Source organism: Penicillium cosmopolitanum, assembly GCF_028827165.1.
Source record: "Penicillium cosmopolitanum strain IBT 29677 chromosome Unknown utg000009l:1.0-9042332.0:1.0-9050551.0, whole genome shotgun sequence".
In the NCBI taxonomy this organism is placed as follows: Eukaryota; Fungi; Ascomycota; class Eurotiomycetes; order Eurotiales; family Aspergillaceae; genus Penicillium; species Penicillium cosmopolitanum.
In genome coordinates this window covers 2236848-2263279 of record NW_026622679.1, presented here as the reverse complement: position 1 = coordinate 2263279, position 26432 = coordinate 2236848, and the positions used below count along the sequence as shown (strand labels likewise).

At 49.6% G+C, this 26432-nt stretch overlaps 11 protein-coding genes across 11 annotated transcripts; 6 read left to right on the top strand and 5 right to left on the bottom strand.

The window, feature by feature from the left end:
• Positions 1-1424: 1424 nt before the first annotated feature.
• N7509_008945 (uncharacterized protein) lies at positions 1425-2237 on the top strand (the record flags this gene model as incomplete). Its single annotated transcript, XM_056633582.1, has 3 exons — positions 1425-1752; positions 1804-2102; positions 2169-2237. Coding segments are annotated over 3 exons (696 nt in total), but the record flags the coding sequence as incomplete, so codon positions are not given.
• Positions 2238-2908: 671 nt separating this feature from the next.
• Positions 2909-4966, bottom strand: N7509_008944 (uncharacterized protein; the record flags this gene model as incomplete). Its single annotated transcript, XM_056633581.1, has 1 exon — positions 2909-4966. One exon carries the CDS (start codon positions 4964-4966, stop codon positions 2909-2911), a length of 2058 nt encoding a protein of 685 aa, XP_056484201.1.
• Positions 4967-10083: 5117 nt separating this feature from the next.
• N7509_008943 (SWAP/Surp domain-containing protein) lies at positions 10084-12525 on the top strand (the record flags this gene model as incomplete). The annotated part of the gene is made up of 1 exon (XM_056633580.1): positions 10084-12525. One exon carries the CDS (start codon positions 10084-10086, stop codon positions 12523-12525), a length of 2442 nt encoding a protein of 813 aa, XP_056484200.1.
• A 349-nt stretch (positions 12526-12874) lies between these two features.
• N7509_008942 (nuclear transport factor 2 family protein) lies at positions 12875-13852 on the top strand (the record flags this gene model as incomplete). Its single annotated transcript, XM_056633579.1, has 6 exons — positions 12875-12881; positions 13084-13101; positions 13252-13316; positions 13411-13482; positions 13578-13676; positions 13739-13852. 6 exons carry the CDS (start codon positions 12875-12877, stop codon positions 13850-13852), a joined length of 375 nt encoding a protein of 124 aa, XP_056484199.1.
• A 323-nt stretch (positions 13853-14175) lies between these two features.
• N7509_008941 (PQ-loop repeat-containing protein) lies at positions 14176-15221 on the bottom strand (the record flags this gene model as incomplete). The annotated part of the gene is made up of 3 exons (XM_056633578.1): positions 14176-14776; positions 14835-15092; positions 15154-15221. 3 exons carry the CDS (start codon positions 15219-15221, stop codon positions 14176-14178), a joined length of 927 nt encoding a protein of 308 aa, XP_056484198.1.
• Positions 15222-15764: 543 nt separating this feature from the next.
• On the bottom strand, positions 15765-17527 carry ish1 (double-strand break repair enhancer MSC1; the record flags this gene model as incomplete). The annotated part of the gene is made up of 5 exons (XM_056633577.1): positions 15765-16239; positions 16291-17070; positions 17128-17284; positions 17341-17391; positions 17443-17527. 5 exons carry the CDS (start codon positions 17525-17527, stop codon positions 15765-15767), a joined length of 1548 nt encoding a protein of 515 aa, XP_056484197.1.
• A 967-nt stretch (positions 17528-18494) lies between these two features.
• Positions 18495-19557, top strand: N7509_008939 (uncharacterized protein; the record flags this gene model as incomplete). The annotated part of the gene is given in 2 exon segments (XM_056633576.1): positions 18495-18980; positions 18997-19557. 2 exon segments carry the CDS (start codon positions 18495-18497, stop codon positions 19555-19557), a joined length of 1047 nt encoding a protein of 348 aa, XP_056484196.1.
• Positions 19558-20112: 555 nt separating this feature from the next.
• Positions 20113-21210, top strand: N7509_008938 (ankyrin repeat domain-containing protein; the record flags this gene model as incomplete). Its single annotated transcript, XM_056633575.1, has 1 exon — positions 20113-21210. One exon carries the CDS (start codon positions 20113-20115, stop codon positions 21208-21210), a length of 1098 nt encoding a protein of 365 aa, XP_056484195.1.
• Positions 21211-22355: 1145 nt separating this feature from the next.
• On the bottom strand, positions 22356-22906 carry N7509_008937 (cytochrome b5-like heme/steroid binding domain-containing protein; the record flags this gene model as incomplete). Its single annotated transcript, XM_056633574.1, has 2 exons — positions 22356-22586; positions 22670-22906. 2 exons carry the CDS (start codon positions 22904-22906, stop codon positions 22356-22358), a joined length of 468 nt encoding a protein of 155 aa, XP_056484194.1.
• Positions 22907-23827: 921 nt separating this feature from the next.
• On the top strand, positions 23828-25435 carry N7509_008936 (uncharacterized protein; the record flags this gene model as incomplete). The annotated part of the gene is made up of 3 exons (XM_056633573.1): positions 23828-23973; positions 24042-24135; positions 24164-25435. 3 exons carry the CDS (start codon positions 23828-23830, stop codon positions 25433-25435), a joined length of 1512 nt encoding a protein of 503 aa, XP_056484193.1.
• Positions 25436-25899: 464 nt separating this feature from the next.
• Positions 25900-26256, bottom strand: N7509_008935 (translation machinery-associated protein 7; the record flags this gene model as incomplete). Its single annotated transcript, XM_056633572.1, has 3 exons — positions 25900-25997; positions 26058-26147; positions 26235-26256. 3 exons carry the CDS (start codon positions 26254-26256, stop codon positions 25900-25902), a joined length of 210 nt encoding a protein of 69 aa, XP_056484192.1.
• Positions 26257-26432: the final 176 nt, after the last annotated feature.

Genomic DNA, 26432 nt, shown 5'->3' with positions numbered 1-26432 from the left:
ACGCGATCATTTGATCTGGAGGGTCCAAGGACAGATTTTTAGGCGGGCGCAGTGGACGAGACCGTTATAGCCGACCGGTGAAGAGGAGAGTCGTGCGCTATCGAGAGATAGAGGGGGTGATCGGAAATGAAGATGAGGGGGTTGTGTGGAAGGGGAATGGATGGCGATGCGATGGGAGAGGTTGGAGGATTCCCTTCAAGGTGAGTGTGGTCGGAAGAGTTTCTGCCTGAGGCTAAGTCGGGGGGGGTAGCTCGGGGGTTCGGGCAGCCTTGGGGAAGCATGGCTGCAACTACTGTACTACATAGTGGAAGGATCGAATGATTCTAGATGATCTTACGAGAGAAGAGTCAATCTTATTCAGTCTGACTAGAATTTATTTGATGTTCTGCATATTCCATTGGATTCTGAATCATCACTCCGAATGCAATATGCCAGTCGCGTGTCTTAGCTAGGGCCACATCGTCTTAGTCACATGATATATTAGTCATCCAGGACTCGCACGGATCACAGCTTCCCGAAATGGAATGGTAGCAGGGCGGACAACAGTCTGCCGCATAAATAACTTGAATACCATAGTCCTATACTATCGACACCGTTTGATAACTATATCTATTAGCCCCATTATGAGAAAATCTGCTGCCGGCGCCCACCTCGTATCCTCGATAAATATACCAGTTCATCGGATAGTTCTACTACGAGAGCTTTACTCGACCCTCGCGCCCACCAGAATTGATAACCCAACTCATTCAGTTGAACCCCCCAAGTGCATAGATATAAACAATTGCAGCGGTTCTCGTGAGCGCAGCTGTTCGAAAAATTGTCTTTTGCACATGGGCGAGCCAGCCAAGGATCGCGGCCGGATGTGGACTCTGCGCAAATTTAGAGAAGCACAATCGTAACAGCTCGATTGTCTCGTGGTTGCTATTCCAACTCTCAGTGTGGGGCTCAGCGATGAGATAGTTCAACTCATCCAGCTGTCTGAGGGCTGCATTCGTTTCCGGACCAAGCTTCCCCGTCTGCATCTGCCAGAAGTCGTAGTTTGAGAATATGCTGCAATGTTTAGTTTAAGCCTACTACCTAGGTAGGTACGACTAGTAGTAGATTTATGGGCTGGAATTGCCGGAAAGATGTGTATTCTTTCTAAATCATTTACGAGTGCCAAGGCCGAAATTAGATGAGAGTATCAAAACGAACGCGAACACGAACACGATCAATATATTCAATGATTTATATGCTGCCCAGGTGTCGTTTACTACTAGAATTAGTGCTAGTACTAGTACTAACTATATATACTACTAGTTCGAAGGGTAGGGATTTTCAATTACACGAGGGCCTATAACTGCTTCCAACCCAAAATTCTTCCCCAGTCCCATTTAGTACCACCTGGGTATTCTCGTCGCACATAATGTCATCCATGTACAGATTTCAGCCCGGGGACCAGGTCGAAGCCACAACTTACGGCTACTATCCATGGATCCAAATGCAGGCGCAAACTTTTTTTTCGCCATATTTTCGGCTTAGCAGGAATAGCCCAGCTTCTTTTGGCAATATATCATCGAACCTGGGCATTTCTCATTGCGCTGGGGATCGGAGCCTTCATGAAAATGGCAGTGTATATCGGACGGATCGTCTTGCATGACAATGCCTGGTCTACGAATGCCTTCCGCTTACAGATATTTTGTCTCATCCTCGCACCGACGTTCATTGCCGCGGGTATATATTTGATACTTAGGCATATTGTTATCGGTCTAGGTGCCCAGAATTCTCGATAAAAACCGAGACTTTTCACATGGATATCTATAGGATGTGATGTGATCTCCATTTTACCGCAAGCTGCTGCTGGAGGTGGCGCTGCGGATTCTGCTGGGTTCGATAAAGCATGGATGGATGCTGGGAACGCTGTTATCACTGTTGGTATAGCACTCCAGGTTGCGACGATGTCAGCGTGTGGTTTGTTAGCGGTTGACTTCTTTGCACTCTGGAGGGATTGCCATCGCCAGAGAAAAAGCGAGGGTGCGCCTTTCAGTGACAGTCGCAATAAACGAATACTGAACATGCCCATCGCCGAGATGGTGGCATATCTCATGGTTCTCGTCCGTTGCGTATATCGTTGGGTAGTACTAATTTTTCGATCTTACTAAATTACTCTTCTCACAAATGATATTTAGTCTTCCCGAAATGGCTGCTGGTTTGGGGAGTTCCTTGATGCGCAACGAGATGGAGTTCATGATTCTTGATGGCGCGAGTCTGGTCAATATATTGCCTTTGAATCCAGCGTTAACTAGTCTAGTACATATTATCGTTCTATCTCTATTGACCTTTGAGCATTTTCCACCCTGGAGGACGCCTTCGTACCCTGCGTACCGCGGGGCAAGTTGATGAACGGAATGCCTAAGATATTAAAGTTTCGATGGGTTTACTAATGCGGATTATTGCCCTAATATCATCTACCTTATATTGTGGGTTGAGACAGATGCTAGTAGTAATATCATCAGATGCTAGAACAGGACATGAGCCTATGAGCTCCTAGAAGAGACAAAATCGGTCGCACAGTAATAGATCGAAACCAAACATACCACACTACCCGGAGCCGCGCCGCTGCTCCGATTAACGCCAGAAAAATTGAACACTCAACAATCAACAAAGAAATTCCATATATACCCCCAACAGGAAGAGAAGCCTCGCAAAAAAAAAAGAGATAGGATCGTGTCATGTCGCAAGTTTCGCAAAGAATCGGCAGAATCAAATGAGAATAAAGAGATAATTCACACATTGGAGAAGAGAGACAATCGTGTGCACATAAACCGATGCTAGTTGTAAGGCCGTTTTAACGCCAACGCCAGAGGTCCCAGACCTAAAAACCAAGATGGAGAACAAGTAATTCGCTCAAACGACAGGGAAAATGCACTTAATCAGCGAAGGACAGACAATAGCATGGAGTAGCATATTGCGCCTTTGCTGTGTATGTCTGCTGAGCGCCACCTTTGCTATCGATATACGTAGTGGTTGGGGTTGGCTCATTTTCCTTGATATCGATGGTTTTATATGGAATAGGCGATGCGTGACCAACAGAGTCCACTTCCATTTGCTGACAATAGGGTGCGACTGCTCCTGGCTGGTCACGTCGTTCGTCGACTTTGATCTTTCGCGGATAGTTCGGAATCGAGACTTCCCGCTTGGACGCACTATTGGCAGCAGCAGTACTGGCGGCCATTTGATCGTTGGTGGAAGCAGTGGCATCTGTGGAAGTTCCCGAGGTTGTTTGGTTGACATAGATAAAGAATTCCATCTGCGTTTGATTCCACCAGCAGAACCACGGTTTATCGCCGGGCTGTGCGACTTCTTTGCGACTCAACAAGCTCAAGAACGCCTCGTCCCCCGCCCATGCCCGCGCGGATACAGAGGAGCTTGGTTGGAATTTTGAGTCGGGCACGACGACCAACTTGTCGAATTTGGCCTCGAAGAAGAGAGCAGGGCCCAGGTTGGTATCGCTGGTGTCAATTGCGAAGCCCAATTTAATTGCAGGTTGGGTCATATAAGGTGGCTGAGCCCCGTAGCTGAAACTTGAGGTCGGGGTGGGGTTAGGGAATATGATGGTGTGGTGGTGATCGCCATCATCGGTATTTTCAGAAACGGTGACTTCGAGGTGGCTCGGCTTGTCCATGCATTTCCAAGCACTCTTCATTGTATCGTCGTCGACGCACATTCCCGAAGAATTCTGATGTATCATTGGAACATAAAATGTGCCCGTTGGAACCGATTTGAGGTTGCTGGGCGTACCGGTCATCGTTGAATAGTCCTTCTGTGGCGTTGCAGTGACTGTCACGATGTGAGGACCACTCGATGAAGCCGCAGCAGCCTCTTTGTCAGCCTCCGCAGCACGCTTGGTACCCAAGACACCCCCGATCACACCGCCAATGGATCCTCCGATGAGCATCACAGTACAAATTAGTACGAGGGTCCAGACCGGAAGACCACAGCATACTGTCTTCTTGCCTTTTTGTTTGAGCTTCTCCTCGAACGCCATGATACCCGTTGCCGCTGCAGCCCTCTGGCCGGCACTGCTGCGGTTATTGTTCCCGCCATTCTGATCACTGCCGCCATTCCCAGAATTTCCAGTATAATCAGCAACAAGGGGTCGAGATGACGTCTCCGAGATGGGTGGTTGCTCCCTTGAGACCGAATTGAGCTGGTGATCCTCGGGTGTAGAGTTCATATCGGCCATGTTCTCTGGGGTTGGGGGTTTCGGAATGACCCCAGTCGGATATCTTGAATAGGGTGGTAGCGGTTCCGTGTGACCATCTGGCCCGATGATGTCTCCAACATCGTCATCACGACGACTCTGCGGCGGTTGGTAAGGTGGGTTGTGACCAGGGAATCCGACAGGGATCACATGATCGTCATCCATCCCTTCTTCGACAACGTTTTGAGTGTACATGGCGTAGGGATGTTGAGGAGCGGCTGTTTCGCCAAGAGGGCGATCGGGCTGACGAATGGTCGAAGTGCTTCCTACACTCGGGGAGCGGCTGACACCAACCTGAGGGTACATAGCATAGGGATGACTGGGCCCAGTGGCTCCAGTATAGGGGCTTAGGGCCCGGGGTATCGAAAAACGGGAAGAGACACTTTGGTTTCGCTGAGCGACAAAGGGGGAATTGTTGACAGAGTTGATGGAATTGCGATTGTTGGAAAATGCACCTACCCCCTTCTGAGGGAGGCTTGATCGGTGGGCCTCCTCAAAAGAGACGCGGGCGTCATCGGCGAATGGATTCTCATTCTCGGTGGTCGCAGTGCTAACGGCCTTCTGGGGGTGATGAGTTGAGCGAAGAGTAGTTGAGGAGGCGATGGAGGCGGGGCTAGGGGCACGTTCGATCTGATCGACATCGATCGGTTCTAATGAGTATTCATCGGAAAAGACATTGGGGTTGGAGACGCGTGAGTTGCGACTGAAGGAGTGGCGAGGCATCGACATCGAGTCGCGAGTCTGTCCTTGGGAAAGGCGTGGGTTCTGAGATGACCGTGATGCGGAGCGAGAATGGTGTCCAGACATTGTCTCCCCTAGTTACGGTAGCCCTATCGGGCCACCTCTTGAATCGGGTTTCAATCCGTTTCGTAAGTTAGCCCGGGGGAGGGGAGTTTGGGGCGATGAGTGGCGAGAAGAGACGATATGGTGGGGATGTGAGTAGTTCTATTGTTGTTGTTGAAGAAGGGAGGGGGGGGGGAGGTTGGGAGGAAGAAGTCGAAAGAGGGCGAAGAACGAGCGAAGGGCGAATAGTGTTGGGTGTTGATGATGGAGGTGGAGGTGGATGAGGAAGGGGAAGGTCGAATTGGATGATGTGAGAGCGAAGGGGGCCGGGGATTCTGGGTTTGAGACTTAGTGTGACGGCGGTAATACGTCGCGGGAGGGGGTGTCGCAGTGTTGCAGGCCACCCAAGGCCCTGTTCCGTACGTACCGCCTGAAACATTCAGTACGAGTACGAGCATTCAAGACTGTGCCTCTCTCTCCAGAAGTACAAGTACGAGTACAGTACGGAGTAGCTACCGAGTACATACATCCTCCATCTCTATTGATTACGAGTACTTCGTACTATCTGGGCTCTTCTACCTTTCATACATCAAACACTCCTCTTCCTTTCCACAAGACCCTACCCTGAAGACCCTGCCCATGAAGAATCCCCATCTGAGAGGGACCCTTTCACTGGGCATGATCGACTTGGGACCTCCTCCGTGTGCGCTACAGCCACTAGGGCGACCGGACTAGCGACTAGATCCTCCTTTGGCCTGCACGCGGTGGGTCTGGGCATCGCCACCACCCACCCCGGCTTGGGAAACAACGCAGTCTCTGATGTTGTCACCGAAAATGGTCTAGACATTGGATTGGTCTTGAATCTCAGCCTTGTCTTAAGGTGGCCTTTCTACTCCGTATGTATCTGCCATTTCGTGTGTTTATCTCTTCCGGACGGCTCATTATTATCTCATTCACCCTCAATGACTCTCCCCAAGCACTTTACAGGCCCCCAAACTGAACCCGAGGGACCGACACGAACCGACTCTCACTGTATGACGGTGGATCACAACTCTACACAGCCAACGGTTCTAACATCGCGTTCCGCTCGGCAAGTCATGGCCAAAACTTGGCTGCCAGCAAACCCACCGGCGTGTGAAAAACTCAATCTTGGCCAACTGGGGGGTTTTCCACCATCGACCTCTTACATGTAGCCCTGCTGGGCATGGCGGATATCTCGGATCTTGCATACATGAACACTGACACACAGAACACAGCCGGACTAATTGTTAGCCGTGCGGATTCTATACGAGTATACTACGGAGTAACGGAGTACTCAACTCGACTTATTTTTAGGACCTTGGATGTGGTCTAAGCTGAAACTGCGTAATAGGAAAGACAAGAAAACACAAATACTTCTTCTCTTGTTCGCGACCGATGCTCGGCTTGGGCAACCACCAAGCTCCAGATCGCGTTTCATCATTGCATCCCCTGATCCATGCATAACCTGATTGCGAAAATCGTTGTCGGTTAACTAGAAATCCTGACGGAGGACCCGTGGAACGAGTCAGAATAGCATCTGGAAAAAGACAGGGCCACCGCCAAGAATAGTTTAGGGCTTTCGGCTCCCTCCCGACATGGAGTTCGCGGACTTGTGTGTCTGGGCTGGATCCTGACCGAGTCCTGGCGCACATGCTCGCCGTCGTGAAACTTCGGGCGATGACGGCGTTTCAGCTCCTTTGCTGTTGCTGAGCGACTCAACATGCCTCAACGCGGGGTATGAATCAGGTGTGCGTAACGCAGGGCCCGCATCCAGGAACGGTTCCATATTTTTTTTTCTTTCGAATGGGCCTTGATCGACCTCACTGTCTTAGCCGACAGAGGCCTGGACCGATGTTTGTTGTCTGGACCATCTCCTCGTCACAGGTAGCCCTGGCGCTTAGATGTACCCAGTTGCCCAATACGATCCCCTGCTCACTTCGTTGGCCAGACCTCAGGACGCGAAGAAGTGTCCCGATTGAGTGACTCTTCTGGCTGCGTGCGTACGATGATGTGATGCCACAATGTGATGGGCCATGGCGCCTGCCCTCAAAGGATCGATTGGTCCACGTTCAGTAGTACCCAGCCCTATGTAAATCTTGGTTATTGGGTCTGAAAAATCGTTTCCAAATGGTCCAGCAGCTCAAATTCCAGTCAACCCAAATGCAAACGCCCGTCATTACCCAGGGTTCTCAGTAACGAAACAATTGTACTATCTAACGGTTGGTTTACCAGGAATTTTCTAGAAGCCCGTCCTAATCCCCTTTCCTTTTTACGTGCGTCCATTTGCAAGATATCAGTAGGGACTCCATCAACGAACCGTTGCAATACGATAAGAGTGACACTTGTCCAAGGTTGGCACGATGTAGCTCTTAATGTGCGGCGGGTTGCAAAAGGTACCTGAGAATGATCATATTCTACTTTCCCTTTGCTTCTGACTTGTCACCATCGGTATTGCATGGAGTAAACCTCGCGATCCAGGTGCTACGTTGATACCGTAGTAGGTAGCCAAGTAGAATAATGGGAACGAATCCTTGTAACCTTTGAAGGATCAAAAATACTTTGAAGCCCCTAAATCGTCATTCCGATGAATCAGATTATGGTCAACTAAGCGCGATCTTGTGAACTACAACCTTTCGCCTATAGGACATCAAGAAACTGTATAAACATGAACGATATCATAGAAGGAACAGCATCATTTGCGATCCTTTAAATGGGCTTTTAAACTGGACCAACGAAAGGCGATGATCATAAAGATCAAGCACACCTCGGATATTCACGACATCGAGCTAGAATCAGCGCTATGAGAGAGGGTTCTCCAACCTGTGGCTATCAACTAATCTAGCGGCCCCAGACGCCTCGAAGTCTTAGCTCGAACATCACCCTAGCGTGGAGTCTCCTCAAATCAACCTAGGAGTTCACGAAGGGAATGAATCTCCACTAAATACCGAGCTATGAGCAGCAGACTAGATGTAAGCAAACAGGAGCCGTCTTGCTACTGTATAATTGGACTGGATATGCAGTTGAGACTAATATTCTTACGAATACGCGTCGGGTGAATTAAGGTGGTATCCTACAGGGGGCTCGCCTCCACTATTAAGGTCCGAGGCTTTTTTTTATATTTTTATTTTCGTTCATTTTATTTTATTTTATTTATTTATTTAAAAAAGAACACGGTGTATTTCTGCGTCAAAAGGGATTGAGTATTTAGACAAATACATACGAACGGAACATGAGTACGTACATAGATAAAGGCTTTGGTATGTTTTCGCAAGAGAACGTGTCAGAGGCATGCGCAAGGGAGACAAGCAAAGCCTCGAAAGGGATTGGATGTTCGGCCCCGTTTTCCCCTCCTCTTCTCCAGCTCCTCTCCACTTCCCAATTGTTTCCCGAAGATAGCATCCCCATCCACCACTTCAGGATTGGCTTACATGGGTATATCTAACCTGGTCTCCAGCCATGAAAGGTCGAGTACTGTAACCACTGGCATAGAGTAACCCGCTGACCAAGGGCCGCACTTGTCCTAGCTATACACTCCCTTGATCCCGAGAGTAATGATGTTCTCAGTTTAGGGAAACCTGTCTAGAGTCATGAGACCCTGTTCCAAGCTGGGGTTCTGTGCCGCATCTGATACTTTCTATCTAAGGGCTCACTACTCAATTCTGCTACGTCGGAGCGCAGGTTGCCGTGGCCGGTTATTTTATCAGCCTCTGTGTCGATGCTGGACGGAGGTCGTCTGAAAGTTGTGAGTTAATGGCTTTTCAACTTTGTATGGCCCACGAGTTTCTAACTTGATAATCCTAACCGATTCTACTTGCCGTTACACAAGGCTTGTATCCTTTCATGCGATTCTTAGCTGGTGGCATAATGATGATGATGATGATGATGATTATGATTAAAGCTTTCGAGCCCCGCTATATGCTGACCGTTTATTTGACCCTTTGCATTGTGGTTTCTATCACTGCTATACCAACCCATGGGATCGCATCCATTGATATGATTATCCTTGTCTTGTGCTTTGAGTCGGTAAGTCATGGTCCACGAACCGTAGGAGCGATCGTTTCGACATTCCATACAGTGCTGTTTCGCAACCATTTTTACCCTGGGTCTTTGTGGCATCGGTCAAGTTCGGTGATTATTTGCTTGTTGCGGCAATCTCCGGTGGCATGGTCTTTACCCCAATGATGAGGGCTATTGTGGACAAGAAGGGTGCTGCCATCTGGGCTTGGTTATCCCCTTGATGGGATATATTCTTGTGATGGTCTCCCCTATTTACGTCAATATCTACAAAAGGTACACCGTGGATTTGAATGATGATAAAGAGCTTAACATCATCGTCCAGGCGAGCAAGGATTTGCAACTGGAAGAGGGTATACAAGACAGGCCTGCAGATTCCAATATCGAAACAGTAACCGGAAGTGAACTTGAATGATATATTAGTTATCATGGAATATATAGAGAACAATGAAGCTATTAGTGTATTCATGGAATGTCTACTAGTAGTACATAATTGGTTCAGGAATAAATATGCTGTTGTGATTAACTTCCTTTATATGATCTGCATTTCGGGATGGGCCAACTTCAGTGCTCGAGGATTTTGCTGGCTTGCTTCTTCAACCAGATTCGATCATCAGCCAAGCCAATAAAATAGAAATAACGAATATAATTTCCATTCGGTTTGATATACAGCACCGTATTCAATACGTGGCCTTCGCGGTATTGATACGAGTAGTAGTCGTTGCATATTGCGCCGAGCCTATCTTGCTGGAGTAGACGTCGATTTTCGCTGCATCGGGGAGTCGGGGGCACCTTCAAGAATCAAGAGCACCTAGGTCCTCTACTGGTAATAGAGATGACACTATTCGTACATACCTTGGACACTTTTACCGCCACACCGTTCACCGCTTCCCACCGGTCGTCACCGCCCGCCCATATTGACAGCCATTTGCTGATCCGGGCTCTAGCTCTCTTGCGCCTGTCCATCATTGTCCATTAGTTGACTGGCCCCCATTCTGCTGCATTCGCAGCACCTTTGCGATATGTCGGACGATACAAAGGGAAAGCCATTCCCTGGAGTCTCTGCCAAACTCTCCGCACTCCCAAAGAAATCGCTATTCGAACGTCAGAAAGCTGATGCTGAAGCTAAACGCGCCCGCGAAAAGGCCGAAACTGCCGCCGTGTACGAAGACTTTGTGAAGTCATTTGAAGATGATGTACCTGAAGGCCCCCGAGCTTCAGACGGACGGCCGAATACCTTTGGAGGAAGGGGTGGTGCATTCGGAGGAGGTCCTCCCCGACGACACTTCACCAACTCTGGACCACGCAGTAGTGGCCCAGGAAGCCTAGGTCCACCACCGCCGTCGCTGTCTCGGAAGAGACCTCATGAGGGGTATGTGGCACAGCCACGCGGCCGGGACACTGCTCAAGGGGTGTTGGGATATGACCATTCAGGGCATGTTTCATCTGGACCCTCGCTCGGATTCCGCAGCCCTTCGGATGATGAAGATGATCGGACTGCTGAAGCAAAGGAGGCCGAGAAGGCTGCCGCCAGACCTACACTATACCTCGCATCACTTCCTCCCGGGACATCGCCGTCTGTTCTCAAATCATTGATCACCTCCCCTCTTGTCGTCGGGAACGTCCACATCCTCCGCCCGCAAAACCAATCCCCAACAGAGCGAAAATCGGTGGCTGCAATCATTACCCTTGCTAGTGATTCGGCAGCCTCAGACATTGATAGCGCCGTGAGCTCGCTTCAAAACAAGTATCTTGGCCGGGGATACTATCTAACGCTCTCCCGTCATCTTTCATCGGCAGCAATTAGCTCAAATATGCCTTCAAATATCAACATGACAAACACCAGCTCACTCCCTTTTGGCGCAAAGAATATCCAACCCAACTTTGGAGGAGGAAACCTCAGCCGGGCACCACCGCCAGGCTCACATCGCGGGGGCTTTGCACCCCCGAGCTCATATGGACCAATTCCGGGCCGAGCTGTCCAAGCTACACAAGTCGAAGTGAAGGCGCCGACAGACGTCAAGCAATTACGTTTGATTCACAAAACCTTGGAGAATCTCCTTAATCATGGCCCCGAATTTGAGGCCCTGCTTATGAGCCGACCGGAAGTCCAGAGAGAGGAAAAATGGGCTTGGATTTGGGACGCAAGAAGTCCTGGTGGGGTTTATTATCGCTGGAAGTTATGGCAGCTCATCACAAACCCCCGATCTCACGGCAATCGAAAGTCAAAGAGTCAAAAGCCGTCGTCTGTTTTTGAGGATGGAGCCAGCTGGGTTCCCCCGGAAAGAGATATTAAATTCGAGTTCACAACACGTCTTGACGAAATTATCTCTGACGAAGACTACAACTCTTCCGACGAGGAGCAGTCGGATGGTGAAGATGAACGACGAAATCTTGGAGGAGCACCGCCTCCAGAGGGAGGGAATGGCCCAAATGATGGAACCGGGTACATGAACCCGTTACAAAAGGCCAAGCTCACTCATCTACTTGCGCGCCTACCGACAACCCATGCTAGACTCCGACGAGGCGATATCGCGCGGACTACTGCTTTTGCCATCGAACACGCCGGACTGGGTGCCGACGAAGTTGTTGATATGATTGTCCTGAATATTCTCAGCCCGCTGGCCTATACTGGTGCCAATCCTGACCGAGATTTAGAAAATGATGCAGCAAATCGGGAGAGTCACGCGAAAGATAATGATAATCCCTCTAAAGGAAAAATGGACCTCTCAGCGGCCAAATTGGTCGGGTTATACACCATCTCTGATATCCTCTCATCATCAGCCACCAGTGGGGTTCGCCATGCCTGGCGATATCGGCAGCTTTTCGAATTAGCCTTACGCTCGCACAAGGTCTTTGAACACCTTGGTCGGCTTGAGAAAGACCTTCATTGGGGACGACTCAAGGCAGAGAAATGGAAGCGGAGCGTAGGAACCCTACTTCACCTCTGGGAAGGGTGGTGTGTTTTTCCGCAGTCAAGTCACGAGCATTTTGTCCAGATGTTTGAGCAACCACCTCTCACCGACGAAGAGTTACAAAAAGAGAAGGAGAAGGCAGAAGCTGAACAAGCCAGTAACGCCTTTTCTAAGAAAAAGAACCGATGGAAGACGGTTGACGATGAAGACCCGGGATCCAGTTATTTCGATCAAAGCGGGCCATCCGAGATAGAAATCACAGCTCATCGGGCACCTGGCGGGGCATATCCTGCCGAAGACGAATCAATGAGCGACATCGACGGCGTTCCCATGGAGGACAGTGATTTGGAGATGCCCGACGAAGGAGAGCCGATGGAGGAAGAAAGCACGCAACGAGATAGCGACGTTGTGATGAAGCAACCACCAGAGCAGCCCGAAGATGTCACCGGGCAGCAAAATCCAGAACCAGAAAAACGAGAACCCGCCTCCCGACGTCCTCGAAGGCCACGGCCCAAAGCCGAGGACATGTTTGCGTCAGACTCGGAGTGAGTTGTTCGCGCAGGGTGTGGTAAGGTAGAGATAGCAACGAACGCAATGATACCAAGTCCTTTGCAGGATTATTTAAATGGCATCCTGCCCCAGTGCGTAGTAACAGATCTTTCCATTGCAATTACTTTCATCGTACTAGTAACTAATCAGATTGTACTAGAGTACTACTATACTGCTACTACTCGACTTGGGCAAGCAGCCAGGCAGCCAGGCAGCAACGGCAGAATTCGAGCCCCACAGAGGACATCGCCCCTCCCGCATCAACAAATACCTTTCTCAGCACTCTACCCTCCCAGCTTTCTATACAGTCATATCTCCTCTCACATTTTCTCAACCTCCTCTCTACAAAATGGCCGGTAAGTCTCACAATTTGTGAAGTCCCCATCTTCCACTTTGATCATTTTACCCCTCTATGCGCGTGGGGGGTAGATCTTTGCATCCCACCTCGCTGGCCAGCATGGATTGCGCCATGCAAGATACAGCAGCAACCAGATGGAAATGAAGACATACAGTTATATAAAAAGAAGCAGAATTGACTAACATAATTCTTCAATCTAGACTTCACCGCTGTCGCTCGTACGTGGCCCTCCATCCCCTATTGCCGATGCCCCCGCGCACAATCCCTGCCCCGCGCCGCTGAGAGAAGCCTTCTCCTCAAATGGCCAACGAAGCCGTCGTTCCCCGTTTGCGAGCCATAAATCTGACCAATGACTTTCAACCTTGCAGAACAGTTCGTTGAGTTCTACTACCAGACCTTCGACTCCAACCGCGGCGGTCTGGCTCCTCTCTACGTAAGATCTTATGTCCCGCCCCGTGCGCCGCCAACCTCCCAACGGCAATTGATCTATTGAGCTTTGGTTACTAATTACGATTATTCTAAATTAGCGTGATAACTCGATGCTCACCTTCGAGACCTCCTCCGTCCAGGGTACCGCCGGCATCGTCGAGAAGCTGACCGTTCGTCCTCCCCCATTCCATTCGGCTTGAAACTTCCGGAGTTCTCGCACCACCGACAGGAAGCAGATATACTAATAGCTATCTCCAATCAATAGAGCCTTCCCTTCCAGCAGGTGCGCCACCAGATTGCCACCTTTGACGCCCAGCCTTCTAGCGAGGGAGGCATCGTTGTCTTGGTTACCGGTGGTCTTCTTGTGCGTCAACTAAGTCCAATATCTCATCCACGAATCGCCCCAATACTGACGCTTTGAAACAGGTTGATGAGGAGCAGAAGCCCATGAGCTATACCCAGTGCTTCAACCTCCAACCCGATGGCCAGGGCAGCTTCTTCGTCCTGAACGACGTCTTCCGTCTGATCTACGCTGCCTAAGAAAGGGCGTGCGAACGAACAAGATTATTTTGCAACGACGCGATGACGGGGGGGGGGGGGGGCAGAGATTTTCTTTGCAGGGTGGGCGAGGGGACTTCAGCCTAGTTATTGGCATTTTTTAAACCCATACGGGATGCTCCTGGATAAGATACAAGCCCACTTTGGTTCGCACAAGTCGAACATATCAAATATTCTCATTTTGGGCCTCCACTGCTTCATTGTACTTTGTCTTTTATTTTCTATGCTATCTATTAGACGGGCTATAGAAAACGCGAGATTGTAAGATCTACCAGTACATCTACCAGATCCAAGTCGTAAGCTTACTACTGACTCTGCAGAAGCGGAGTCTCTTCAGACGGCCGCTCCGCATCTACCGATTCCCGTGCAGCAGGCGTCTCAGGCCGTTCAGAGGCGGTCCCATTGGACGGGGTGTCGGTTTCATCAGTCTGGTGCTTTCGTTTCCCGTTCGGGCCAAAGTATTCAAAATAGATAGCCATGGCCAACAGTGTTCCCTGTAGACATGCAGTCACCACCAACACGCCCCATATACTCCAGCCCTTCAGCCCTTCCCGTGCTGCCAAACTGGAGGCCCAGATCAAACTACCGGGGGTTTGAATGCACATCATCGGGATGCTGAGACTCCCTACGCAGCGAAGCCGAAAGGTAGTGTAGATCTGCGGGAAGTACTGAATAGACGCGAGGATAGCAGCGAGAATGCCGAGGAAGTTTGCCCAGGACTGCATGGCGGATGGATTCTGGAGGGCAAAGGCGACGGAGAGGATGACTGTAACCAGGGCATGGAGGATGCAGATAGCACTTATGGACAAGGCGGTGCGATAGGTGTGGCCGTTGGTCGAGGACACGGGGCTGACAGGGTCGGTCGGGGAGGTCGCGCGAGGGAAATAGATTACAAAGAGAAGAAGACTGCGGGCAGTAAGTGAGTGATCAGAGTTGCTCGGCATTGGTAGCAAAGTGAGCTTACATGGAGAAAAAGCAAAGCCACTGCATGCCCACCTGGAACACGCCCAGTAACCCTGCGAAACATGCCATCCCGCTAATCTGCTGGCAACACCCGATATCCTGCGACGTCTTAGGGAAGACTAGGATATTCGCAAATGCCGACGTGCCTGAAGTTGTTCCCAGTAGAATGAAGTAGGGCGATATGCCAAAGGAGCTTTTGCGTGATATGATACGGGCATGCTGGGGAAGGTAGGAGAAGAGGATACCAAAAATGATCAAGCTGGGGGTCCGTCGTTAGTATATAGGATTCTTTCGAGAGATAGTCGACAGAGGGACATTACACAGAAAGAATGGGTTGGAAAATGCCAGGCGAGGCCAGCTCACGGCAGTGTGGTGTGAGGGGATCCATGGGGTGTAGTGTAGGTCGTTAAGGATCGCAGGTCGGGGGTGGAGTGAGAGTTATGGAGCTTCTCGGGATGACGTCGCAGGCTACCACAAGGTGGCGGCCGCCCTTTGTGACAGGGTTGGCCGGATATTCAAGCTCTTCTTATGCTGGGTCTTCCCACTTCACATGGGGAACTCTTGTGTACTCCACAGACAAGTAGGTGTACCTTTTGGTTTATCTGCAGGAGTGCCCGACTGAGAAGATTGAGGGAACAGGGGGAAGCAAGCGTGCCTGGTCAGGGTGGCCCCGCATCGAACTAGCGCCGAGCCAAATTCACACTCCTACAAGTAGGTGGTTGATCCAACAGACTGAACTGTAACTTGATTTGGAGGATAAAACTACTTATTATTGACACGCCAACATCAAAGTAAGCCCCCAAAATAAAATAAAAGTCCCGAAGAAAGCCTCAAGAGAAAAATCAGAAATCATATCGTCGTGATCAAAGAAAAGTCAATGATCGAATGCGCATGCCATATCACATTTCCACTTTCCTATTCATCTAGCTTTTTACAGCTCTCCGCGCAGTCGCTGCGTCTCATCCGAGACCTTCTCGCGGACCTTTTCAGCGGCTTCCTGGCCCTGCGCACGACCACCAGAAGCTCCAATCTTGACTTGGTCCAGAGCCCAGTGCAAAGTATCCATGAACTTGGCGTAAATTGTCTCAGATGGGTTGGTGGTTCCATATCTGAAGTATGTGGCGTGGCGTCGGGCTGCTGCGCGGAGCTCATTGATGCTCGAGCCCTGGTAGACTGGAATTCCATATGAGTCAAGATACTGTTTGATATCGGAGTGCGACCACTGGTCAAAGGTGGTTTCCTTGACGGAGCCGGTGGCTTGGGCAATTGATGAGGTGGCAGATGCGTAATGCTGGCCGCCAGCCTTGGATGCCTTTGCGTATGAGTCCTTGGCGTGCTTGATCAGTTCCTCGCGGGAGGCATCGGCTTTCTTTGCGGCCTTAGCATTCATCGCAGAGAGATATTTCCTAGAGAGTCATGTTAGAGCAACTCTAATCAAGGTGGGTAAGATCCCTTACAGTAGATGTTCCTTGTCCCAAGTATCAAAGTTGTATTGGTTGAATCCACCGGCGGCCTTGTGGGCGTTGGCGCGAACCTTCGCAATAAGCTCATCACGCTTGCCATGTTGGGGAACAGGAACGCCTCGGGCATCCAGGAAGGCCTTGAGGCGGGAATCCGACCACAACTTAATTGCAGCGTTGAACTCATGCTCAGCCTTCAGCTTCACATCATCGGTAGCACGGGCATATTCGTTTCCAGCTCTGGTAGTAGCGGCACCAACTGTATCCGCGGCAGCAGCAGAAGCACTGGCAGCTTTGTCGACGAGGAAGGCGCGGTGCTTACGGGAAAGGGCGATGAGTTCATTGCGCTTAGAACCTTGGGGTACCTTGATATTGTGTTCATCAAGGAATTCCTTCAACTTAGAATCAGACCAGGCATTGAAAAGCTCATCGCTCAGTGATGCCTGAGCAGCTTGAGCAGATGCGGCAGCCGATGCTGAGATGGATTTGGCCTGAAGGCTAGCCAGGCGAGAGTTGCGGCGCACGGAAGCAATAAGCTTGTCGCGGCTCGTAGGCTGGGGAGCAGGCCATCCGCGCTCATCAAGCCACCCCTTGAGGTCAGACTCGGTCCATTGTTCGTACAGCCAGTTACCGGGGTAAGCTGCGGTCTCGCCGGCCTTCTTTGCGACTAGTTCGTAGTTCTCGCGTGCGGCCTTGACCAGTACGTCGTGCTTGCGGGGCTGGGGTGCAGGAATGCCGTGACGATCGAGGAATGCCTTCAACTGCGAATCCGACCAACTGCCATCCAAGTTAATTACAGTTCACATTGTCACGAAAGGTGGAAAAGCATCTTACGTATCAAAGACCCATTCCTTCGCGTAATAAAATTCGTCAGAGACTTGATCCGCAGCATGACCGAGGGGCTTTTGAACTCGGCTATCCCAGTTGGTTTTCACAAGATTTTCGAGATCCCTGCGGTCGGCAGGGCTAGGGTAGGGGATATCTGTTTGGACTATGTCAATGTTTCTTGCCAGGTAAGTTGGAAGTACGATAACTGGTCATCCCTACCATGATCTGAGAGCCATCGCTCCAGCTCAGTTTCGTGCCATTTGTTGTAGACTAGGGCGATGTCAGTACCCATCGATCGGTGTGTATCTTGACGTGACGCACCAGCTTTGCTCCACCAACTCGAAGCTGCAACAACTTCGGTGGTGGCGAGTAAAAACACCAGACCTGAGGCCAGGTGGAATCTCATGTTGATGGTTGTTGGACTTGAGCTATTATCAAAGTAGCTGGAGGTGGAAGCTAGGTTAGTATAGCGTAACTGTGGGTCGGGTAGTCCAAAGTGAGGTTTGACGTACTATCAACAGGTGAGGAAGGGAAAAACCTAAGGCCAGGCGCACGAAGGTTTTAAATATGAGCGCTCAGATCGTGATGAAAGGGGCAACAATTGGAGTTGGAACAGAACAGGGTGTAGACAGGGAAAAAGCATTGAGCAGGGATGATCGCGCAGTGACGTAGTGGGAACAATTTGGCTGGTTGGCTTGGCGGGGCCCAGGTCTGGTACATGATTCATCAGGCTGGGCTCTTTCAAGTTCCCATTCTTCCCCAAATTTGCATTCGCGTCATCGCTTTTTGTTTTCTGCTTCGCCTTCCTTTGTTAGATATCACCACCGCCTTCAGCCCGAATCCGCCCTTGCATTGTGGTGGTTCTGTGTCTTGCGTTTCGAAAGTAGAGACAGAATCGATCGAGTATATAGGCTTGATGTATCGGGATTTCTAATAATTCGGTACAAATTTACCATCTATACACTCTCATAAGTCTTATCTTAACAGAGGCCTTATATCTTGGTTTTCACGAGTCTGAGCCGGAGTTGTCTTGTCTTGTCTTCTCGTCTACCGATCGAAGCACCAAATGATATACATCGCCAACCGACCAATCAGCATTCAGAACACCACAGCGGCTCTGAGGAACGCCGCTTTCGGTCATCATTGTAACCTCCATGCCTTCTAGATTGAGCAATCACTATGATTTAAAGTTTCTGGTGTGGACTTTTACTCAATTTGCAGTGGCATAAGCTGTGGACCTGTGGTAGGTTACATGATCAACCATCTTGACGACTGCGGTGATTACTACTCCGTGAGATGGATGCTGTATATATACTAGTATTGCTCGAAGTGCCCTTACAGTTCGAGTTCCACTTGGTAAAGCACTGGCAGTCATGCTTCAAAATACTTCAAGTTCGCGACCCGATGATTTCATGAGCAAGAAGCTCGTAGCTTTCTGCTTATTTTCTATTGGATTCACTGTCTGGCTTTTATTTGGAGCACCACCGCCAAACAACTTGAACGTTCCCGATATTGAAGCAGATCAGCAGCAACAATCTATCTACAAGGGTCGACATGCTATCAGTACCTTCTTAACTTCAAAGGCTGATGAAGCCGAAACCGAAATTGATGACGAGGATGGATACTTTGTGAGCACCCGAATTCTGGTCTACCAGCTGCTTCATTCGCCGAGCACGAAGCTACGGGACCCAGTACCTATCATTGTTTTGGTCACTCCGGAGGTCCGCGAGAACAAACGTCATAGATTGCGAGAAGATGGAGCGATTGTCATTGAGGTGGACCATGTAGCCCACAGCATGCCAGTGACGCTCTCACGGTGGTCGGAAATGGCGACAAAGTTGCGCCTCTTCGATCCAACCGTACTCCCCATACGAGACGGTTCTTTTTCTCGAGGCGGATGTCGTTCTTACGCGGCCCATCGATCGTATTTTTCTGGATCCAAGTACCGAGCCGGTTGAGACAGACAAGACGATCATTGATAACCCGGAGCTGGGTAAGCCGCCGGCAAAATATGTGATGGCCGCATCGGCCGAGTCGTTCCAACGTGAACATGAATACCCATTCTTGGATCGCGAGAACACGGTGCGACATTTCAATGGTGGAGTCTTCATCTATTCGCCTTCATCAGAGCTCTTTAAGTTCTACACCAACCTCTTGAACCTCCCTGAATTATACTATACCGGCGTGCCGGATCAAGATCTCCTCAACCATGCGCATCGCTGGGGAGGACCGATGCCATGGAGACGACTCCACTGGTCCTGGTATATCAACTGGTCCAACGACAATGATTTGAATGGGAAAATGGCGCTTTTGAATGCAAATTGGTGGGGATCGGGCATGAGGACCCCTGCTGTTGAGCAATTTGCTCTTGCCCGCCGCTGGGAGATGGAGGGCTTCTGGATGGGCAAGGCGCACTCCAGTTCCTCTAAGAAATAACACCCCGCAGCTACCCCAATCCGGGTCTTTGTATGATTGAATATCTGCATCAAAATCATACTAGTATCGTACTTTACCTATCTACCAGTAGATGACTGGGTAGGATACCCAGGTACGCTAGGGCAGGGTAGTATAACCAATGTTTATATCTGCTACAGTGCCGACATACTAGGCAGAAGCGTGTTTCTAAACCGAAATAAGAGTTGCCCCAGGGTGTTCCCCAAAGCTCTCCAATGGTGAATCCCTTCACTTCCTTCACTTCTTTCCAACCTTTCCGCACCTGCCACTTCATATTCTATCACTCTTCACTTCACCCACTTTTACCGACTTTCATTCCGTTCAGATATTCTAAGGATTCCCATTTCAACTTGAGCACTATCATGGATACTGAAAATGCAAGTCGTCCACCGTCTTCAGCTATCTTGAGGCAGATGTTTATTTCTAACCTCACTTTCATTCCAGTCTTCCTCCGTCGCTCTCCAGGCTCAAGCAGCCGAGCTCGATCCACCCATTTATCGTCTGCCGAACGAAATCCTTCTCCACCTCGCCGACACGATGAATAACAGCGACATCGCTGTATTGGCCAGAGCAAGCAGATTTTTTTATGCGCTTCTCAACCCCGTGTTGTATGCTAAAGATGCTCGATCTGGTTCCCGCGCTCTGGTCTTTGCCGCTGAAAATGGCCTCATGAGGACTGCACAACTTTCACTTTACAAAGGAGCCAATGCAGATGCTAAAGAAGGCTACCCTTTAGTGAAGGCCCTGGAGAATCGAAACATTGATATGCTTCGGTTGCTTCTAGATGCCGGGGCGGATCCGAATGGTCGTTACTGGAGAAATACATCTGCTCTGCTGTGGTTTCTCAGACCCAAAGACCGGATGTTGTTCAATATACCAGCGCTCCATGAAGATCGAACCCAAAAAAATGGGTCAGATCTCGCCAGAAGACGCTGCATGGAGCACCGTCGCAAATTATCAAAGGCACCTCTGCTTACATTCATGCTGAATCACGAAAGTAGCCACAGAATTGATGTGACGACTCCGGGTCCCCGTGGCTCTACTCCGTTACACTACGCTGCTTACTTTGATTACCATGAAGTTGCGGAGCGCTTGATTCAACTGGGAGCTGATGTTGACGCGACTGATTATGATCTGAAAACACCACTTTTCAACGCTGTTTTAAACCATTCGATCAGAACAGCCGAGGTCTTGTTGAATCACGGCGCGATTGTCGATGTTCGGCCCGGGATTGATAGCTCCACCCCCCTTCATCATACAATAAGCTACGGGATACCCAACAATAGGATGGCAGCGCTTCTGCTAGAATCGGGCGCAGATATCTTAACCCCCGATAGACTCGGGAACACCCCGTTGCATGAAGCTGCGTCCTCAGGTGATTTTCATACTGCACATCGATTGCTTGAGAGGCATGTGGAAATAGAGCCATTGAACCATCAAGGCGAAACCCCGATTCAAATTGCAGCGACCAGAAAACACATGACAATAGTTCAGTTGTTACTGCAGCATGATCCCGATCCTGTCTGCCGAGGTTTATTCCAGAATCTCGACCTAAAAAACTATGGTCAACCACAAGCGTTGCCTCTCTTAGCCCAGAAGCAACTTAACGGACAACTTCTAGCTGCTATTACTTGAGCTGTTTTTCATGGTATCATGGTTTAAGGAATTGTGCAATAAGAGATAAAATATCATTGTTCAGGTTGTTATTAACTCTCAAGTTTATACTTTCTTTTGATGAAAGGGCTGTTCCCAATAGATATGATCGTTAGGGTATTCTGTAGTGTGTGGCCTCGGGACTAGCGTAGTGGGTATCAAAGAAACAACTAGTAGCGAGAGATGGGCCCCTGGCCAAATTTATATAAAGGGTTCCAAAATACGAGTCACAATAAATTTTTTTTAATAAATACAGTATTCCAGGCCAGATTAAGATCAGTATTTTTTAGATACAGTATTCAGGCACCTATAATTACATTGCCCGGAGCCATTACTAGCAGTATTTATACTATTTACTAGTACAAAGCGAACTTGAACGGAATTATAACACACCATAATGCCTAAAAAAAGGAGAAAAGAAAGGAAGAGCGCGCATTTAGATAGCAAACTTGAAGCAATATGTGCTCCTTGGAGGCAAGAACCAAGATGTTTGCAAAAGAGAGGGTGTTTCTAAGGTTGTAGAGCAACTTGAATGAAGAATGCTTGTCACAAGGTGAGAAAATCACAATATATCTATATAAGGCAACCGAAGCATAAAATGATTTACTAAGTTCTAAAATAAGTCTGGAAAGTCTGTATGTTGATAAAAATATGGTTGTATGGCAACAGTATTCAATGGTACTCCAGACTTAATTTCGCCGGCGGCAACATGGCCCAGTAACTCAGGATTGGATAAAAATATGGCGGTAGGTACTAAGAGCCCTGAAGTACTACTACTAGTAATAGCCCTGGAGGGTAGCGGTTTAGATGGCAGGATAGAATGACCGTCCAAGTGAATTGTCAATATGGTCATAATTATTCTCCGAAATGCCAACAATACAATAATACTTGGAGATAACACATATTTTAGTCCTAAAATGAGGAGGCAGCTCAGTCTATTTACAATTGGAGCCGTAGATGAAATACACTATCCATGCTACCGTATTAAGACCCGGAAAAAACTCGAAGTGGGCTTTCTGCAAGTTAAAAAGGCGTAGGCCACTTGTCATATCGAAACCTTCTTCCTTCCCGCTGTCAATCGCTCAAAAAGCCATTCATATCGATAATGCTCATATAGATCTTGTCGATTAAGACTTGGGTGCTTCAGAATCACCCTCAGCCACGAGCTTACCAACCACCAGATACTTTTCGGAGAAGCGGTCTTCCCACGACTGGAGGTTCTCCAGCTGATCGGCATCCAGATCCTTGAGGTCATCCAATGGAGCTGACAGGTCCTCTGTCAGCATCTCAACATCGAAGCTCTGGTGAGCCAAGCCACGCGAGGCGTCGCGGCCGGCGAAGTTCTCGTAAGGGCCGCCCTTTATAACACCGAGCTTGTTAGCAAGTATGTGGTGGAGGGTCTTGATCACATTGAGATCGACGGAGAATGAAATCCACCTACCGGTCCATAGAAGTTTCGGCCAGGGGACACGTCGAATACGCGACCTCGCACGGCTAGGTATACTGGGCGATCATTCTCGCCGTTGAACTCAATCAAGGTCTTGGGAGTGTAGGTGCGGAAAACAACGGGGGGCGGGCCGCGCGGAAGGCTGATGGCTTGCTTTGGGCGGAAATGGTAGTATACCAGAACGACGAAGAGCGAGAGGAGGATGAGGTTGATAGGTGAGGCGACCGACATGCTGTTGGCGGAAGATTAGTACGGGATTCTTTATCCTTGGGGAGATTGACGGATCAACGGGATGACGGACACTTCGGCCGGTGGTACAGAATCCTCTGGATTAGGGCATAATTAGCAGAACTTCAGAAGAAATGGATGCTGAGATGAGACGTAATTACCAACAGAGGCCATGATGGATGGAATGGCAGGAATGTGATATGATGGTAGGGGGTTTTTTTGACAAGACGGGAGAACCGATCGGATTCTGCGGAGGAGCTGCAAAGCGGGGAGGCCGATGTCATTGTTCACGTGATACCGCTTATATGTATACAGATTTGTCGTTGTACTACAGTACAACTACTACTAGTACATTGAATCACTTGAATCACTAATTATCACTAATTATACATGACTGGCTACTGCTTATTGAAACATATGCTCACCGGGACCATGTCCATGTTATTAATAGCCCCTCCAGACTGGCGCCCAAAGTCCCCCCCTCTCATATGAAACGAACTTGCCAACACAGCCCAGTCCCTGAAAGCTCCATGTTTCAACTCCACTCGTCAATCGCCCCCATTTTAATTTGTCGCTACCCACTTAGGGTAGCCTAATAATGCCATGGTGGTTTTTGAAGAAGCGCCTTGTTTTTTTTCCCTTGTCCTTTCTGACAAGTCTGAGTCTGACTGTCTGACAACCTAACAGAGCCCGACACAATAGGCCAAAGTATCTGACTGGCTTGGGTTCAGCTGGTTGGTCGCACCCGCTCTTTGATTCCCGTGGTAAACAAAAGCGTGGTGTAGTGCCAGGCTTCCTTGCTCGTCACCCGCCTTCATTCAGCCTCCTCTCTTCGATTCAGAGAGTACGAGTATCACATCACAGACCGCAATTCCTTGATCTGCAGCAGTCTCTCATCGATTCACCACCACACAGCAGATCAACATGTGGCCTAAAGGACCATTTAGTCGATCGCGACGGCCGGTTGGCAACAACCCCACACTGGATGATATGACGAACGTCTCGGCTTCTGCGGATCCCTCGCTGGTCAACAAGTACTCGTACGCAAAGGACCTGCCCGCCTTGCCAAGGTAAGCGCGCAAACCATCAGTCTGACCTATCCATTTATCCTAATGCCCGTCTTTCGTCTTCTTCGCAGCGCGTCAAGTTCCTCGTTGCCCCAACAGTCCGCAACAACCCTGCCACTCCCGCAGGGTGGTCTTGACGACAAGAGACACTCCGCCGTCTCCCCAGTAGAATCACCAGAAATTGGATCTACAGACAGACGTGATAGTGAAAGCAGCTTCTGCGTCTCGCCGATCAACGAGACGGATCAACCTATTCAACATAACCGCAATAACTCTCGGACCTCTGTCAATGCGCCGCTCCCCCCAACTCGATGCTTCCCCCTTGGCTCCGGAACCCGCACAGCCTATGCCAAAGGCTGTGCAATTCGCGACTCACGAAGATCAAATCCAACCTGTGCGCTGGGACGATTACTTAGGAGAACCGACCGACAGCAACAATGGCAAAACAAGTCAGGTGAACCCGCGTAACACTACTTTTCACAAGCCCTCCGGATCACACGCATCCAATTTCCTCCACGGGGTTCGAGAGCAACTCCAAACCAAGAAAAAGCTCGCACAGGCTCGCAACCGGATCAGCAGTTTTTCCAAAAACGAACCTCCTACGCAGAAGGACGCGCGAGGCAGATCATCGTCACGCGTGCTCCCTTTATCAGAGCATTCCGGTAACCACTCTGGCACGAGAGACGCAAGTCCCCAATTAAGCAATGCGCTGGGATTCATGCCGACCACCGTAACGACGATCACTGGTGGTGGTCCCCCCAAAACGTTGCCAGAGAGACCAGCCACGGAGTATGCCCACTCGAGCAAATCCCGAGCATATCCGGAACAATCCGAGCAGTTAGAGCAACGAAATCGAGACGAAAGTAGTTTTGTCGACACCATACCCGAGAATATGATGAGGCCAGCCAGCCGTGGCGCCAGAATTCAGCCCACCATGAATACTTACGGTCCAAACGACAGCCCGGGTGATAGCCCGCGCGAAAGCTTTCAGCTCGACCCAAAGTCTACGGATGACGTTCCGATTATGTCTAGACGACGACCAGTCCCTATCAATATTCCAGGCATGCCGGTCTCTAAAAAGCCTGTACGGAAACCCACTCCCTCGGAGGTAACCCAGGAGCCGACATTGACTGTTCAGAATCCGATGAAGGATGAGCCGAAGGATGCAGTGGGCCGGATCGAGTCTCTGGAGGCCAAACGGGATGAACTCGCGAAACGCAGACACAACCTGGAAACTGTCATCCATGAGTTAACCCGGGTGATCCAGCCCGGTTCCTTTGTATATGACGTGGCCGCGAAGGCCGAAGTGAAGAAGAGTGTGCAAAGCATCGAGAATGAGATTGCGGAAATCAAGCGCGAGGAGCACGAGCTTGGCTTGAAGGTCGCGCGAGCGTGGAGACGGTTGGATGAGAAGGAGAATAATGGTGATGGCAGTAATCTTTGGATCAAGCGCGTCACGAGTTGAATGTCAACCGAGGAAATGAGAGGCGTAGTGCTTCCAAGGATTCCTTGCGGTGATTAATCCCTATTTCCTTTATTATTCTGATTTGGATACCCCGCGTGCTATTTGGTGATGCTCAATTCCTCAGCGTTCCGTTTCCGTTCTTTAGCAAGGGTTCCTGTTTCGTTGTTATTGTTTCTTTCTAATATTCAAACAATCTCCTCAATCTATAAATTTGGTCTTTTGGCCCTTTTTTCCTCCCAAGGAGAGTATTCAAAAATGGTTGGTATTGATTGATGGCTTATGTATATGCAGAAGTACATTCAGGGCACTGCTCATGGTATTGATTGCTAAAGTAGAGGAATGCCACCCTCTCGAATCGCTCGTAGGTATGGCTCGTTGAGGTCGTGAAAGGGACGGAGGCGCCCCTGGAAAAGTGGCGGGCAAACATGCGAATGTAGGTGTCCAGGTTCCATTGTCCGATCAACTTATTTCTTGCCTGACTTCTTGATGCCCTGCTGGCCGGTGTTCAGAGGACCCTTCTTGCCCTTGGCGGATTCCATCATGTCCTTCTTGGCCTTGGCGTCTGTCATATCTCACGTTAGAGAGAGGTATCAAAGCATTTTGAAATGAGGGAAAAACTTACCGGCCTTGAGCTTCTCGCGATAGGCAATTTCATCCTCGTCCAGTTCCTTCTTGTCCTTCTTGGCGGCCTTGAGAGGCTTGACTTTGCCACCTAGGGAAGAAAACGAACGTTAGTCTTGTTATGTTAAAAATGAAAGAGAGTAACGGAGGAGGTAAAAAAGGGACGCATTCCGCATACCTTCTCTGCTTGCGCCACCCATTTTGAGTTGTAAAAATAGATTGAAAGGAAAGAGGTTTGATCGAAAAGAGAGGGTTGAGGGGTTGTCAGCGGCGAGGGCAAACGAAAAAAACGCTTATCGGGAGGGGCCACCAGACCGCTTTCCTGATTGGAATGGTACGGGAATTCCCCGTGACTTCCGCTGCTGCTTTCTCCTCT